General features: G+C 37.9%; 1 protein-coding gene across 4 annotated transcripts in view; it reads left to right on the top strand.

The window, feature by feature from the left end:
• The window catches only part of NUP58 (nucleoporin 58), a 34,722-nt gene that overhangs the window by 6,289 nt on the left and 10,545 nt on the right, over positions 1–17,888 (top strand). For all 4 annotated transcript variants that reach the window (XM_072326481.1, XM_072326479.1, XM_072326480.1 and 1 more), the window contains exons 4-13: positions 75–227; positions 1,878–2,012; positions 2,595–2,705; positions 5,489–5,513; positions 5,945–6,010; positions 6,747–6,921; positions 8,064–8,143; positions 8,449–8,567; positions 10,854–10,936; positions 13,483–13,684. In XM_072326481.1, the coding sequence (XP_072182582.1) occupies positions 75–227; positions 1,878–2,012; positions 2,595–2,705; positions 5,489–5,513; positions 5,945–6,010; positions 6,747–6,921; positions 8,064–8,143; positions 8,449–8,567; positions 10,854–10,936; positions 13,483–13,684 (1,149 nt within the window). The remainder of the gene's footprint in view (positions 1–74; positions 228–1,877; positions 2,013–2,594; positions 2,706–5,488; positions 5,514–5,944; positions 6,011–6,746; positions 6,922–8,063; positions 8,144–8,448; positions 8,568–10,853; positions 10,937–13,482; positions 13,685–17,888) is intronic.

The following is a 17,888-nucleotide window of genomic DNA, read 5'->3' as shown; positions in this document are numbered from 1 at the left end:
AGGTTAGAAGATTAAGAACTCATTCTCAAACAAAATATCCAAAAACTGATCATTATTTTGGGGCTTTCTTTTAGGCACACCTGCCACCACATCAGCAGCTACTACAGGCTTTAGTTTAGGCTTCAACAAACCTGCAGGTTCAGCCACACCGTTTGCTTTGTCTATTACTTCTACCTCAGCGAGTGGCCTGTCGCTATCTTCTGCTCTTACATCAACTCCTGCAGCAGGTAGGAAAATGCTTTGTTGAATTTTTACAGTGTAACTGTATTCTAAAACATGCTGTGTTCTATTTTATTCCAGTATTTACATGTTTTTGTGGTACTTGAATAAAAAGGTTCATTGGGTTTTACTAGCTCTAAATTTGAGGAGCCTAATGCAGTCAAGGTTTATATTTATTTAGAGCACAGTATATCCTGTAATTTAGGCAGCCTGTAATCCAAGTCATTAGGAGGGTAGCAACAGCTGGTTTGTCATGTTCTGTAGCTGGAAAACGTCTACTTATTGTAGGCAGCATGAAATAGTTAATGAGAATTGTGAGTGTTTTTTCCTGTGTAGTTGTTTTACTGTCCAACACTTTCCATTATGCTGTAACTCACATAAACTGCATCATACACGATGATAATTAAAACTAGTGGGTTTTTTTGCACCGGGAGCCTACATTTGAACACAGTTGTTTGTGTCTTTTATGCTCTGTCACTTTATGCCAATGGTTCTTCTCGGGTTGCAGAGGACTCTAACAGTGAGGTGTTTGTTGTTTTTTAATTTGCCTTGTGAATCATGGAATGGTCTGAGTTGGATGGGACCTTTAAGGTAATCTAGTTCCAACCCCCCTGCCATAGACAGGGACACCTCCCTCTTGACCAGGTTGCTCAAAACCCCATCCAGCCTGGCTTTGAATGCCTCCATAGAGGAGCATTCTCTGGCAGCTCTCTGGGCAATCTGTTCCAGCATCTCACTACCCTCACAGTAAAAAACTTCCTAATATCTAGCCTAAATCTACGTCTTCCAATTTAAAACCATTTCCCCATATCCTGTTTCTACATGCCCTTATAAGAAGTCCCTCCTAGCTTTCCTGTAGGCCCCTTTAAGTACTGGAAGGGTGCTATAAGTTCCCCCTGGAGCATTCTCTTCTCCAGGCTAAAGAGCCCCAGCTCTCTCAGCCTGTCCCCATAGAGAAGGTCCTCCAGCCATCTGGTCATCTTTGTGACCCTCCTCTGGACCAGCAGCTCCATGTCCTTGTGTTGGAGGCTCCAGAACTGGACACAGTGGGGTCTCAAGAGAGCAGAGCAGCAGAATCCCCTCCATCAACATGCTGGTCACACTTCTCTTGATGCAACCCAGGATACAGTTGGCCTTCTGGGCTGGAAGCACACATGGCTGACTCAAGTTGAATCTCTAATCAGTCGACACCCCCAGAGCCTTCTGAGGGCTGCTCTCAAAGCGTTCTCCACCCAACCTGTATCTGTGCTTGAGATTGCCCTGACCCTGATGCAGCACCTTGCACTTGGAAGCAAAGTACTTTAATGTTTAACACAACTGTTACTTATTTTTTAGATGCCAGTGTAGTTGTTAGATCCATTGTTCTTTAAAATCGGTGTAAAGTTCCAGGTTATCTGGCATTCTGGGTAGCTCTAAGAGTTTTGCTGTAGTTGCAGATGAACTAATGAAGCTTAGAATATTGTGAAACAAAAATTCTTGCAATTTGGAAGTCTCTAGGAGGCTTCAGAAAGTTGCGGAGTGAGAAAACCAATAGCAGAGTTTATTATTGAGTTACTGTAAAGATGATTTCAGTTATTTCAGACTTGCTGTAGATTTGTTTGAATGCAATGTCTATACAAAAACTTGTTTTTTATCGTTGGGTTTTTTTTCCTCTGCAGGTACTACTGGCTTTACCTTAAATTTAGGCGGGACAACTGCGCCAACTACAACTGCCTCCACAGGCCTCTCCTTGGGAGGAACCCTAGCGGGTTTAGGAGGGTCGCTCTTCCAGAATACAAGCACAGCAGCAACAGGTGAAAATTGATTTGTTTTCCTTCTATAAAATCTTAACGTTATAAAAGTCGTTTTTAAACATCACTGTTTGAAACTGCTGTTATCCACAGAAAATAAACTGAAGTCATTTTTACTTCCTGATGTTTATTTTTTTTAATGAAAGTACGAGAAAAAAATCTTAGTAATAATTGACCCAAGGAAGTTGCCTGAAATGAGAGAAGTCGTTGTCTTATGGTCTCGCTCACTGTGGACAGGTTGATTGCTCCTTATGTTGGTGGCTTTTCGTCTGAATAAAACCTGTAACTTGGTATTGTCCCTTCAGTTATTTACTGACTTCCTGTCTTTCGGTTCTGGAAGAAAAATTAAACCAAGTGAAACAGGAAGGTGTTGACAATCCTGATAAGTTACCTAGTTCACAAATATTGTGAGGTAATTATATAAAAACCATGCATAGTTGTATGAAACTTGATTAAAATCTGTTTTTCTTTGTGTTTTTTAATCCAAGTGCAGTAAATGAACTCTGAAATTGCAAGGTTGTCTGAGATTTTAAAGTAAACTACCAGCATTTTACATGCAGAAATTCTGTTTGGGTTTCTTAATAGGACTTGGGCAGAATGCCTTGGGCTTGACTCTGGGGACAACTGCAGCTCCTTCAAGTACCGCTAATGAAGGTCTTGGTGGCATTGATTTTAGTAGTTCTTCAGATAAAAAGAGTAAGTTTGCTTTTAAAACATTTAAAACAGATATCGTATGTAGTAATTTGTTGACAAATTTTGAGTGCTACAGCAGAGATACTATTTCAGCTTTAGGAATGTGGAATCAAAGCTGTCAGTTTTAACTTATTTCTTTTATGAAGAATGTAAGTTAATTTCATTTATGGATATTGTATAGAAAAACAAAATCTTGGGTGCAAATGCAGTATAATGTGACTTGAAAATGGGTATAAGGAAGCATCATACTTGAGAACCTGGATTCAAAATACTGTAGCCTTCCTGGAATAAAGGACTCATAGGGCTGTGTACGGAAAAGCCATGGTAGATTTCCTAACAGTTGGGTCAGCTGGCCACTAGATGGGGGAATAGTGCAATGTTTAAGACATGCATTGTAAATACAAAAAGTGCTCATTGGAAAACAGTTTTCTCCAACAGTAGCAGTTCTTAAACTTGTGGAGGTGGTTTATGCATTTAGTTTATTTTTTCTCCTTCTCTCCTCCTCTTCAAAACCTACAGGAAAAAAAAATGTCCTGTTGTTCACCTGTTATTCTTCCACACTGCATTTCTAGTGCTGGGGATCTGTTATGTTCCATTAGGTTGTTGACAATAGTTATTAAAACCTAAGTCTAGGGTAGCTTCAAAGTACTTAAAGGGAATATTGAGTATTGACAGGTGGATGTTGACTTACTTGACTTTATTTTATACATCTAAAGTATCTTAACTAAAGTGGATTATAAAATGCCTGTTTTCTCTGGGGAGTCAAAACAATATCTTTATTTCATTAAAGAGCCAAATTGGGTATTCTGAAATTGGGTATTCTAAAAACTAATAGAAGCTTCATGAAACCATCTTTAACAAAGGACTGTGAGTTGTGGAGACACAGCTCCTTGTGCTTGTATATTGGCTGTCCAAACTGGAGTGCTCAGCACATTGTTGACTTTCTCTTTTCTTAAGTTATTACTGAAAGTGATGGGAAAGCTCCAATTCTCATGGGGTTTCTCATGGGGTTTCCACTATTGTGATATTAGGATTGCACAACTCTACTCTGATGTACAAGTATCTTAAAATGTGACCTGGAGAACAACAAATTTCTTGAGCATTGTTTTGCTTAGTTGTTAGGATGTGATCCCTAAGAAGCTGATTACCCAACTTCCTGTCCTGTACTGAAACTAGGTTGGTGGCTGTGGGTGTGTGTGGCTGTTGCTGTCAGGATGGTGAGCGAAGAGATTCCTAAGCTAAGCAATAGAAAATGCTGAAGGGGACTGTTTGAATTTGTGCTTTTCAAAATTCAGAATTTAATTTAGGAACTTTTCTTGTCATGGGCACTATTGACTTAAGCAGCCTTGACAAATATTCCTACTTCTGCAACAATACTTGTGCAAGCAACTGTGCCATCAAGAAACAACTACATGAGGAAGCTGTGATAAGTAAGGTTTGAGAGTGTTGGTTTTACGGCTTTAACCTTTTTTTCCTTCCTGAAGAAGAGGAAGGAGGAGATGTGGCTACTAAAAAGAAGTGCTTGTGAGATTACTGTCCATGGGGTACCAGAACATATAGGCACCTTTAAGCTGTCTTCTGGAATTTGTTATAGTGTGTACTTCTATTCAAGGCTGAGGAGAGTGGCTGCCTGCTGTTTCTTTACAGATGGCTAGTGGGAGCTATTCTTGTACATCAGTTCTCCTTGTATGTGACTAAAAAAAGAGAGCATATGCTCAGATAAGTAGTTAGGTGTGATTTCAAATCTGTCTTTCACTTTGTGGATAATGTTAAAAGTACAACTAGAAAAATTAGTGACTGAGAAAGCAGAGTTTACTTACTTTATTGCTTAGGCTGTCAGCTGAGAAAGGAATATGAATTCTGGTATTGGGTTATTTTTTTTTTCCCAGTTTTGTGCAGTTTCTTTTAGGTTGTTGGTTTTGTTTAGGTTGAGTGGAGGAGGGATGAGGCATTGCTGTTGATCCTTGTTTGTTCATATTGCAAATGTATAGGGAATAGGTGTGAGACTCTGGGTTCTGGTACTGGATGACAGATGGTCTAAGCAATTAACTTCTTTTCAAACAAGCAGCTTCTGGCAGGAGCACTGGCTTGTGCAGCCTCAATTTTGGTATTCCTATAACCTTCATGGCTACCTTCTAGCTTGATGGTACTGTGAGGATTTGAATGGCATCCAGTTGAAGAAGTGTGCTGGTTCTTAGTCTAAATAAGCTAACTAGCAGACTGCTCTTAGGAGATGCAACTACTGCCCATGGCTGTGACTAGAATTAGTCATGACTTGCCTGTTCCTGTGATAGTGCTTTCAGCTCCTTCTTGTAGTTCAGGAGAAATGTTTGGCGTCTTGGTTAATTTTCTGATCTAGGTGTATAGATGTCTGGTTTGAAGTCTATAAATGGTAAGTAAGCAGTAACACCTTTGGTTCTGTAAAATCACATTTATTCCTGAACAATGCAATAGTAGAACGATTAGGAAAATCCAGCAAGCTTAGGTGGGGGTGGATTTCTTTTGTAAGTGCAATCACTCATGCATTGGAAGGGACTTGTGTAGTGACATGAGATGTTTTACATTAATTTTTGTGCCAGGAGGTTTGCATCTGAATGAGTGAATCATTGCTCTTGAAAAGATACTTATCTGAGAAGGAGGATAAATTAAAACCTTACTTACATGTTGTACCTTATCAAGAAAAATCATGCAGATGGCACTAATCATTTCCTAATGGAAAATCTCATTAAAGTTTTTTTATCAATTCTTCTAAGTTTTGTTTCTCATCTACAATTTTTATTTTCTAGGTGACAAAACAGGAGCAAGACCAGAGTAAGTGTTCAGTTTCTTTGCACTTGGTATCTTAAGCTTAGCTGTTTTCTGATATGCTACCTGTTCTACTACTTTAATCTTTGAAAAGGCATAAATGTAAATAACCAGTTACTGCAATAGGGGTTACGTAATAATGATGGTTCATCCTTTTAAAGTGTTGCATTTGAGCAAATTGCAGTGCCTGCTGCTCATCTGCTTCCTACTATGAACTGGTCACATAGCCTATTATGTGCAGTATTTACACCATGACGTTAGATACTGTCATAGTCTCTGGCTGTTCACTACTTTGAATCATCCCTATATGCAGTATGTGTACAACAGGTACAAAATTGAGTGATTTGGTCTCTTGAAAGTTTTCATGGTTCTTAGTAATGGTGTAAAAATGCTTGGTAGTACTGAAGCACTGTCTAAACATGCTTTGTCTCTTGTAGAGACAGCAAGGCGCTAAAGGATGAAAATCTACCTCCTGTAATCTGTCAAGATGTAGAAAATCTACAGTAAGTGATGCTTTTTGTTTATGACAGTTGTGTTTCTAAGTATTGTATTCTGTTAATGCTCTGTAACAACATAAAAAGCAGTATTACAGATTGTGTGCTGGAAAAACATGTTAGCCTGAGCCTAACAGGAGATTAATGATGGGATCAGAGTAGGTGAATAATTCCAGTAGCTGATGTCTTGGGTTATCTTCTGCCACTGCAGTTTTCAATCCCATTCCCACAAATGGGCATGCCCAAGAAACATGCTCCTAGAAACTGATCCTGCCCTCCCTGAGAGCATTAAACATCTTGTGTATACATAGTAGGTATCAAATTCTGTTTGCATATGCACTATAGAACTTGGATGGAGTTAAGAGAGATTTGCAAGTTAGCCTTGATTCAGGCAGGGAAGACACAGGTTATAGTCAAGTCAGAAGCTGTATGTGTTAGAGTATTTATGAATTCAATGTAATATTAATGTAGGTTTTATGTATATATAAATCTGTAGCTTAGATTGTCAGGGCGCAGTGTAACATGATTATACAATTATTGAAGTCTTGTTTTTTGCTGTTGTTTTACAGTATTAGCATATTAGGAGTTAATGCTACTCTGCATAATCTTACTATTCAGTACTTAGTTTTGGGAAAATTAACTTCAATACTACTTGAATAATGCAACTAAAGTAAACATGTGGGTACTTTAGGTTGAATACGTTATTTTCTTTCCTACTACCCCTGTTTTTTTTTCCCTTCTCTAGGAAATTTGTGAAAGAACAAAAACAAGTTCAGGAAGAAATTAGTAGAATGTCATCTAAAGCAATGCTTAAAGTACAGGAAGATATTAAAGCTCTGAAACAGCTTCTCTCTGTAGTTGCCAGTGGATTACAAAGAAACACTCTTAATATTGACAAGCTGAAAATGGAAACTGCACAGGTATCGCACACTTTTTGTTAAGTAGAGTTTGAGTGTTCATTGTTTCCTGTAGTATCTACACCATTCTCTATCAGTCAAGTGAAGGTGTTGAAACTCCAAACTGAAGCAGTTGTAAACAAAGTGAGAAGTTGAATCCCTTCTGATCTTTTTGGAATTAATGGAGATGACTGACTGAAATCTGTGATGCCAGTATTTTCAGATAAGTGTAACAGCAAGGTGAGCTTTATTTAGGAAAACACTCTTACTTATGTAGGCAACAGAAGGGGATATGCACCCACTGTAGTTTGATTTCAGTTGCCTATTCAACTGGTAGTTAGTGAAGGTTCTTTTGCAGTCCTGTGCCGAACTTGGGGAGCAGTGGAGACAAATATGTTTTCTTATCACTTAAAAAATATTAGGGACCAAAGTGTCTAGTTATGTCTAGCATTTATTTAATGAAGAAGTCAACTCTGTCTACCAGTCTTTTTATATTAACTGTCCAACCTGCGTGAGCTCAAGTTTTAGTTCAGGTGCTTTTGAAGTTAAGCTCTGTGTTGCTTTTTCTTTCTTTGCTGTGAAAGCAAACAACTTGTTAGTACTGCCCTTATTTCCTTACAATTAGTAACAAAGCCAGGCACTGAGAAATAATTAATGATAGTATTATTAGAAAGCATTAAACAACATCTAGTGTAATCATTGTGCTTAGAAAGATTTTTTCCATAGGAAAAGATTATCACACTATTAAGCCTTTTTTAAAGGCAAGATAACCCTTCTTGTAATTTCTTCTAGGCATGTTATTTTCTTGCCATTATTTTTCTTTTTCCCTTAGTCTTTAATAAATTAATAGGCTATCTGAAGTACAACCTTACCTGTGACAGTGTGCTCATAGCAGGAGGGTTGGACTAGATGATATTAAAATAACTAGATAATGCACAACCTCTGAGGGTGTACCGTTGCCTGCTTCTTGTCTAAATGTATTTTGATATCTGCAGTTCTTCAACTTCATGCCAATCTATTCTTTCAAGAATTTCTGGTCAGATTCTATTGTAGTTTTAAAATGTTTTCTTCCCATATTTGTGAATTAACTGTAAAATTGGAGTTATGCTCTTTTTGAAGACTTAATTCAGAACCTTACATTTTATTGATTTTCCTCATTTATTTAGGAGCTAAAGAATGCAGAAATAGCATTAAGAACACAGAAAACTCCTCCTGGTCTGCAGCATGAAAACACAGCCCCAGCAGAGTGAGTTACTGTTGCTTATAAGAAAGAAAAAAACCAATAATATAACTTCCTAAGTAGACATTTTTCTTCTTGTAATTCCTGTACTGATTGCCTCACAGTATCAGTGCTTATTTTATCTCATAGACATGAGAAATGCAGTCCTTGTTCTTGTTCTACTAGTAGAAGATCAAGAATGTCATTAGAACATACCTGCTGCAAGTAATGAAATGAAAATAGGCAGCTAATGCGGTGGTGTGATCTTTGTTTTCAAATGGTGGCAAATCAATGAAATCATATGATTAAACTTCCCTGTTTTACTCACCTAGCTACTTCAGAATCTTGGTAGAGCAGTTTGAAGTACAACTGCAGCAGTATAGGCAACAAATAGAAGAACTGGAAAATCATCTTGCTACTCAAGCAAATAATTCACATATAACTCCGCAAGGTAAATGTTTCTACGTAAAAGTTTCATACACAGAAAATATTTTACCTATAATAGGGTTAATAATAAAGAATTAACAGTAATTAATCTCCTCATTGAATGTACAGAAACAAATGCTCAGATAAATTCTGTGGTTTGGAATGTCTCCTTGAACTTGTAAAGTCTTTTAAGCTTTGTAAAATGAATTTGCTTCCTGAGGTACAGTTTTGTGGGCTTGGTTTGTGTCATTTGGGAACTTTGGAAGGTGCCTGGGAATATAAATCCCAGCATATGAAAATGAGGATGTAAAGAAGTGTGTTATATTCATACGCTCTGTAAGCATAGGACAGTCTGTCTGACTTTTGCTCTTTCATGAGTGGTTTCTGAGTCTTTCCTACATCTGTCTGGGACTCTTGGATGGGAGCTGAGAGTGGAAGTTTTCCTTGTTTTCCATGTTTACATTCCTAATGATCTCATAAGCATCAGAGGAATTGCCCTTCAGTCTTTTCTTAACTTGCCTCAAGATTGGTTGTTTGGTTTAGGTTTTAGGTTTTTTTTTGTTTGTTCTGCTTCCAGACCATTGATTTGTCATTGTGTGGTGTAATTAATCTTATAATGGGAAAATCTGATTTCATTTCCTTTTAGTTTCTACATTCCTTCCTTCTTCCATCCCTATTAATGAGATTTGCGTACCTACCTGTTATTTTAACATGAGGTCTTCATGCAGCAAAGGTGCCCTACATGTGTGGGAAGTGATGAAGTTGGTTTGACTCTGGGATGTAATTTTTCTTTCTAAAGATTATCAAAATGGCAAGTTCAGGAATGAAGGTGACTTCTCTGGGAAAGATGTTCTGTGATTTTTTTCCTGCTATAAGTCTTTGAGCTTGATGGATCATTCTGGCAAAGCATAAAAGTGGGAGCATTGATATCAGTGAGACCCATCTCTATCCCATTTAGCTTGGCTGATATATGGCACCTTGTGTCTTGTAGTGTTCTGTTTGAATAGACAAACTGTACTGTCTGGTCTGAGCAGTCATGATCAAAATGGGAGCTTTTCTTAGTCAGAGCCAACTTGCTACAAACGTTTGTAGCATGTTGGCTCTAAGAAGACTTCATCTTTTTCTGCCATGTCCCTTTATCCAGATCTCTGACGAGAGGTTTTTCCCAAGATAGTCTTCCTGCTGTAGTGTAAAGATTCTCTGTTTGCGTGGGCAAGGGCTGATCTGCTGTGCCAGTCTACTCTCAGCGAATCTAGTCAACTGTGTATTCTGTGTGTAGACAGTCGACTTTCAGCATAAAAGAGAACTCAAATTATGACCCGGAATGTCTTGAATTTTGAAGTGCCTTGAGTTCAATATCAGTCAATTGGCCACACTGTCCCAAAGAGTCTGGAAGCAGTATTTCTAGATTCCACTGGCTCCACATATCTACAGGATGACATACAAAAGCTCCCCAGCTCTTCTTCTTCTAAAAGAATTGTCAGTTATAATGGAGATGTTCCCCTGTGAAGTTGCAGATACTTTTGGTACACAAATAACCTCATCTTCTGGAACTTTATGGCTATTCTTTGGATTTCAGTGCTTCATGTGCCTCCTTGGAGAAAAATGAAACAATCTGATCTTGTTGGAAGATCCCTACATTACCTTTATCACCTTTCCATCCTTCATTTTGGTACATGCAGTTCTTCTAGAAAATGCTTTTTGTCAGCACCTTTTTTATACACAAACCTTTCAAGGCTTCATCTTTAATCCTAAAGTTTGGCATTAGCTTAGATACACTGAAAACAATTGCATATCTGTGTGGGATTTATGTTGGCAACAAAACCCCACTGGTGTATTTCACTCAGTTTATGATCTGTTTGTGGGTAGAAGGAAAGGGTTTCTGTGATGCTTGTTAATCGTGGTTTTTAAGTGTATGTAAGGCTTCCATTTTCTCATCTCTTTGCAAAAATCCATTGAGTGCTCTACCAGATTTACTCAGAGTAAAAAATACATACAACTGTGAGGAAGTCTGATTTAACTCTCTGGTTCTCTTGTTTCTGGTGGGGTGTTTTTACTTAGGGTTTTTTTCCCCACAAAATAAAGTTTGGAGCCCTGAGAAATGATGCTTCAAAAACTAGTTCTGTATGTGGGAGGACAGTGTTACATCACAAATTCTGGGTTTCTCATAGGCATTAATTTATTTTCATACAGTCTTTTTGTGCTTTATTCTGTCTGGATTCAGAGTGGGCTTCTTGCTACAGTATAAGCACTAAGCCTTTCCTCATGGAAGTAAGGTTGTCATTTACGATATTCTATGTGCCTTTTACAGATTTGTCTATGGCTATGCAGCAAATCTATCAAACGTTTGTAGCTTTAGCAGCACAACTTCAGTCCATACATGAAAACGTAAAGGTATGTTGCTTTGATGCATTCCTGTGTGTTTAATGAAAGAACTGGAGAGTCGCTGTTACTGACTGATGCTATGTCTTCAACTATGCTTTTTTTAAGTAATAACCACTGTCTGATATACTTGGATTAAAAGGGTAACTTTCATTCAGCTGAAGTTTAATTTGAAGCTTTTGCCTATAGTGATGGTGGCAACTGAGCTGTCACTAAAGTTATAACGTTTTTCATTGTTAATCAGTTACATGAAGGATGTTGGTGGAAAAAATGTGCTCTAACTTTGTTTTTTCAACCTGTTTTTCATGAAAAGTGATTTTATATATGTTTATTTAATATATTTATATACACTACTGCTGAAAGAGTGCTAATGCAGTAGCGCATCAGAGGAGCCTAGTTAGGCTTGGATTTGTCACTGCATGTTCCAGCATCAGTAAGTATCAGAACTTTGTGGTAACAAAAAAGCAACCTCCAACACAGTAAAACAGTGAAGTGTTTGGTTTTGCAAAATAGGTTAAATATATGTGTATATATATATATATATGCTTCCCCCCCTCCCCCCCCCCAAATTGAAATGTTAAAGAATGTAGAGGCTCCTGTAGGAATCAGATTCTTTGTATCTCATTGCTTTGGTCAGCATGGGTATTTACTGTATTACAGCTACTGCCATCAGGAATTTGTGCTCTAGTTAACTCATTTTGATACCAGGTACAGAGTAAATCAGTTTTTCCGATAATTTCAGGATAATTAAACAAAAAGGATCCTGGATGTGTTTTGTGCTTATTGCTCCTGAGATCTGAGTGTGCTCAAGTTGTGATGTGATCTCTGGGGTGATCAGTCTCTTCTTTGATATGAAGATCTGGCTTAGTATCCAAGTGTTAGAAGTGATATCTTCAAGTAATTGGCCTGATTCAGTGTGAAAGAGGTTATTTTTTGTTATTGCCTGAAAATAAGGGATTGCTTGGAGGATTTTTCTTATTGGGAGATCCAGTCTTAATGAGTGCGATGGGTGATATCTTGGAAAACAAAATTGCAACTAAAGCTTCAAAAAATGAGGGAAATGAACATGCTGCAGAGCGACATTTGAACAACGTGATTCAGTTTCTCAACCCATAGACACTAGGAGAGTAGAGCAGTTTGGAAGAATCATAGAATGGCCTGGGTTGAAAAGGACTATAGCGATCATCTGCTTTCAACCCCTCTGCCTTATGCAGGGCCACCAAACTCTGGACCAGGCTGCTCAGGAAGTGCTGTCTCTTCCTCACTTGATGGCTCTGCCTTCATAAATCATATCAGAGCCATCATCACAACTTACTCCTTTGTCTGAAGAAGGCTTTTTGGCTTGCATATATACCTCACCTCAAAGGCCTGAAGCTGTAATAAAATGTGGCCTGAAACTTCAGACTAACAGAGTTAGCTGATAAATGTCTTTATATAATAGATGCATTCTCTATCCAGATTCAGCAAAGAGTAAAATGTACTTGGGCACAATAAGGTGGAGAACTTAATTTAATCATTCTGCCTTAGGGCCTGCTCTGGGTTATCTAATGGCATTTCTGAGCTCTGGCATTGTATTAGATCTTAAAGTTCCACAGGCATCTTTTCTCACCAAAGATAGCATTCCTGTTATGATAGGAGAGAGATCTTTGTTTCTGATAAATTCAGACTCTGGATTCATCCAGAGTGAGAAATTTTTTTTACTAAAGCTAAATGTGAGAAAAGCTCAGAAACGAGCATGTGCTGAGCCAGAAACTTGGGAAACATCTTCCATAAAGTTCAGTTACATCAACTGGGCTTTATTTTGTTTTTAGTAAACCTGTTTTATTACAGGATATTCTGTAAATGAAATCAGTTTTACCAGTTTGTTAAATGAAGCCATTTTGTCCTTTTATGTTACATAAGGGAAATATGGATATCTTATCTGTGACAGGTGAAAGTGCCTCATAAGATAAAGTGAGGTATTGTGGCAGAAGGTGGGGTCCTGAGAGTGAGGGGAAAGGGGAACAAACTTTGTAATTGAAAGTAAAGGAATGATTTAGTGCAGCTAACAAAGTGTATCAAAAACAAGTCTTCAAAGTCTGATACATTCTTTGAGCTTGTAATGAGACAGATGTAATGTAAGCAAGAATACATGTAATGTAAGCAAGAATGTAATGTAATGTAAGCAAGAATACATAGAAGTAGAGGTGAAAAAGAGCAAAAGAGCTTTTTATGCAATAAGGATAGTGCAGAAGGAAAGTTGTTATGACGAATAATGCTGCTGTATTTTGCCTCTTAGATCAGTTATTATACTGACAGAAACCAAATTGTGTTGATTTACACCAACTTTAAAAGACTTTGGTGTCGTTCAGAACATCCCCCTATTGCATGTAACCACTTTGCAGTGTGTAAGTACAGAAAAACTTCTGGCTATGGAGTTTCTAACTTGCCTAGATCCTTTCAGGTCTTTTTTAAGGAATTTAAGGAAATGATATTTATAACTTGGTTTCTTTTTTCTTAGTAAGTTACAGTTTTCTGTCAAATATGCTGAACTAAAACGGCTTCCCCCACCCCTTCAGATGCTCAAGGACCAATACCTTGGCTACAGGAAAACCTTTCTGGGAGATGCCATGGATGTGTTTGAGGCAAGACGAACAGAAGCTAAGAAGTGGCAGAGCGCGCCACGCGTTACCACTGGACCGACCCCTTTCAGCAACATACCAAATGCAGCAGCCGTTGCCATGGCTGCAACTCTTACTCAGCAGCAACAGCCTGCTACAGGTCTGAGTGCATTCAAGTTATAGATTATTAGTGTTACAACAGTAGTAAATTGTGTAACATTTTCTATGCAGTCTTCCTATGTGTTAGACTAAAACTCTAAACGTTGTGATAAGTTACTGATGCATAGCCAATAGAAAAAGCAGGGTAGACTTAGCAATAATTATACGAGAGATACTTAAACTTGTGGATTTATTTGTATTAGTGATATTTACTGTATTGTTCTAATTTACCCCCTTGGAATGTGAGTCTTTGCTCTTCCGTAACATCTCTGAATACGTTTAGCATAGCCTCTTTCCAGAATTGTGTGGTTATAGTAAATTATTTAAGAATCAGTAAGGAGAGAATATCTAAAGACACAGCACCCTTCTCATGTGTAAAATGAATAATGCGTTTTTATATAGCACTTTGGAAATGTAAAGTGAGAAATACTGCGGAACAGGAAGGATAGTTGAACTAAAATCTGTAGGGATAGGAGTGTGGGTGTCTTATTGTTTTATAGCCAACCCCCTTATCAGGGTGATGTTGGGGTAGTTTTTGCTGGCTGTTCTGTTGTTGTGAATATTAGTAGAGAAAGTAAAGTGGATTGGTGATTCTGTGTAATGCATGTATATGTCAGAGGAAACTAAAGCAGAAGAAATGCCTGATCCACTGCTAATAAAAATATTAGTACGTATAGCAAAAGAAGTAACTTATGGCACCTTAATTGACGTCAGTATCTTAACGAGTGCTTCTCAGAGAGGGATTCTTGGACATAGAGAAGTTAGTTGGCGTACAGTTATTTGGCAGAAATAATGGCCTTTCATTTAATTTTACTTGAACGTGCATCAGCAAACTACAGGAAGTTTAGTTAGCTGCATTCTAACGCTTCTTCTCTTAAGATGTGTGCCTCTTTGTACTGAAGTCAAATCAGAGACTTTTCTCCCTCCAGTGTCTTACAGCAGCAGTCAAACTTTGAAAGACTTTGATGGAGTTTGATTTGTTAGTAGGCGGTCCTTGTCCTCTCTGTAGGAAGAAACTAGGATGTGCTTCCAGCCCTGGCAAGGAGATAAGCTTAAAAGATAATTATGCCAAAATTGTTTGAATGCAGCAGAAAAGGAAGTTATGAAATGTTTATATCCTAAATTACTATTGTAGTCTTTGGCCTTCCTTATTTTGCTGCTGTTGTAATACATGGAAGTCCTGTTGAAGTGATGCCAACAAAAGGTTCTGCTCTTAAGCAGCAGCATTACAAAGTAACGTAGTTGCACTGGTTGTATTTTAGGCTTACACACTTCCATCCATATTAATGTTACCAGAATAGTTCCTTTTCCTTTCATCTTTCTCCTTGTCTCTTTTCCTTTGTTTAATACAGTCTGTGGTCACTCTAGGATTCTGTGCGAGTCACTTCATTGAAATGCTGAATTTAAATTTTTCCTTGCATTTTCATGAGTTGTGGCAAGGGATTCAAATTTCCTTTTCTTAGTCCTGTTTATAATATCAGTGATTGGATGCCACTGATGGCAAGCCATGGATATTCCCTTAGGAGTAGGAGTGAACAAACTGCAGACTTGATGTGTATCAGCAGGTGTGAGGTAAGGCGACTTCATACCTCGGAGCTTTTTTGTAACACTTTGTAGTGGAAGGAGACAAAGGGCACAACATTCCTGTGGGTTTTTGGTTGTTTTGTTTTGTTTGGCTTTTTATTAGGTAGGTTTGGTGGTGGTTGGTTTTTTTTATGGGTTTTGTTTGACTTTTTTTTGACTGTGTCTCAAAAGCCAAAAATGCACCAGCTGTAAAAGTGGTGCAGATAGAACAAAGCCATTGACACTGATCTTGCACGTGCCAACAGAAGTAGTCAAGAACTTAAGTCTATTGCTTTATAAACTGAAATACCGTTGCCCTCCTTGAGGCTTGTTTGATAACCTGGAGAGGTAGCAGTAGAATGATGTGTAGAGTGGCACTTCTGGAATACTTAAAATAACATTAAAATAATGGTTAATGGAATGTGAGGTCATCTTACCTGCCCTCTGGCTTGACAGCAATTCTGAACTATTCCAGAGAGATCTTCAAGTCTTAGAAACTTACTGTGAAGGAACATTTCATAATCTTCCTCAACTATTGATGACAATTCTTGGTTTGTTTTCAACACCGTACCTGACACTTCTTAGCTTCAGCCTAAGACCACCACTATTGTTGTTCTTCTGAGTGGAGAAGAATCTATTATTTCAGTATTGCAGGAATCTTTGAATATTTGAAGACTGCTGCTTCTTTGTTTCCTTTTCCTTGCTTGAGGAAAAACGTTCAGTGCCATTTCCTGCAGTAAAACTGCAAATACTTGCTTGATTTAACTTTGCGTTGTTGATAATCTATCCACTGGAAGTTAATCGTGCATATTCCTTTGGAAGATTTAGGTCTTTTAGAGTCGGTTATAGGACTGATAGCAGAAGGTTATGAGAGAAGGAATTGTGAAGTAAGGTGTGTGGAATGGAGAAGAGGGATGGTCTGTGTAATACCTGACCTGCTGTTGCTGTTTTTAAGATAAAAATAAAACAATTCAATTGATTTGGACTTGAAAGCTTTGTTTTTCACTTAAATATCTAATGTGTGGTACTGTAATATTGGGGGATCAGGAAGGTTAGTATCTTCTTAAAAAGTATTTGATGTTTACATGATTAACTAATTTAACCTTACTAAATAGACTTATTGTTACTGTCTTTTCTCTGAGAAATGTAATTTGTTTGAAATTTGCGTTCAGAAGTCAAAGGTTTAGTAGCTACATCTAAACCTGGATCTGTGGGATCAGGGGCTGTATCTCCAGTTCCTGGATGTTGATACGTACCACATCTGCTTTCTCTGTATGCCAAGGCATGTCTGAAACAAAGCCAGTAGATCCTGGCTGAATGGAAGTAAGCTTGCAAAGATGCACTGCACTCATTCTGGATACCAGGATTTTGATGTGCACAGTAAAGCACAATTTTTGTGCTGTTCTATTGAATCCAGAGTCAATAAGATTACGTTTATCTTGTCTGCATGCAGCATTTCTCCCTGGTTTAGCACTTTTACTCTGAGCACATCTTCAGTGATATCAGTTGGGCTGGTTATGCTTTTGTGCAGCAGTAGCTACAGTTCTGATCATAGCCCCCACTTCTATCTTCCCTGAACAGTTTCTAACAGCATGGAAGTTAAAATGATGGTGGCTAGTTTACCTGTTACTATTGATAAGTCTAAAGTGGAAGATATTAATGGAAGCTGCTGCCCAGTGAGCTAAGAGCTGTAAACCCATGAGACTGAAACTGATGTTTTTCTAGCAAGACTGTTGTCTTGAAAAGCATTTTTAAGCTCACCTTCCCTCTGCTTTCAATCAAACAAATTACCCCTCACCACAAAAACTTAGTTACTCTCTCCTTGACTGGTGAAGTGCAGAGTTGGTCAATGTGTAAGCAAGCTCGTAGCATACTGAATTGTGTTTTGACTTGAAAGTGTTAATAGAAAATGATACTCAAATCTTCATAGCACTTAATTATTTTGTTGTGTAATTTGGTACTAACCTCGGTTAAGATTAGTCAATGTATTACTCTGTCAGAATCAGATCCAAGTTGTGACACTGAATTTGTTCGCTGTTAGGACCAGCTGTGATTTAAAAGTTGAAGAATGTCACTTTGGGAACTTCTGCTGACCTGTCTGGACTCTTCATTGTGGGTCCAATTAGTTAAACTGTAACGTCCTACAGGGCAAATATAAATTACATGTTTTAAAGAATTTGTCTCGTACCTATAATAACCAGAAGTGCTAATTTTTGATAGTACTTCTGGCATTGAGGAATCTTTTATTACTGGCTTTTTTTGCTATCAAAAATTGTTTACTTACAGTAACTTTAAATAGCGATGATGCCTTCAGCACATTATGGTACAAAATCAACAAATATCACATACTGTTGCTCAGTGAGAAGCTTGTTAGCCTAAGAGATGTGATCCTGTTTATATAATCTGAGGTGTTAGAACAATGTGTTTTTTTTACCAGCTCTTAAATGCATTTGGAGGGGGAAATAAAAGCCTTGCGTGGAAGACCGTAGTGCTTTTGTTTTAAGGTCTTCCACTAACAGTGCCTCCTACTGAGACAGAAAACCTGTGCACTCTGAAAGAACTGGATTTGTGTTCTGGGATTCTTTTAGTTTATTAGATGACTGGCTTGTTTAGGGGTTTCTTTTTATTGATGAAATCTATTA

This window comes from Excalfactoria chinensis, chromosome 1, assembly GCF_039878825.1.
Source record: "Excalfactoria chinensis isolate bCotChi1 chromosome 1, bCotChi1.hap2, whole genome shotgun sequence".
In the NCBI taxonomy this organism is placed as follows: Eukaryota; Metazoa; Chordata; class Aves; order Galliformes; family Phasianidae; genus Excalfactoria; species Excalfactoria chinensis.
Note: the sequence above shows the minus strand (reverse complement) of the source record. Positions and strands in the feature narration are given on the sequence as shown.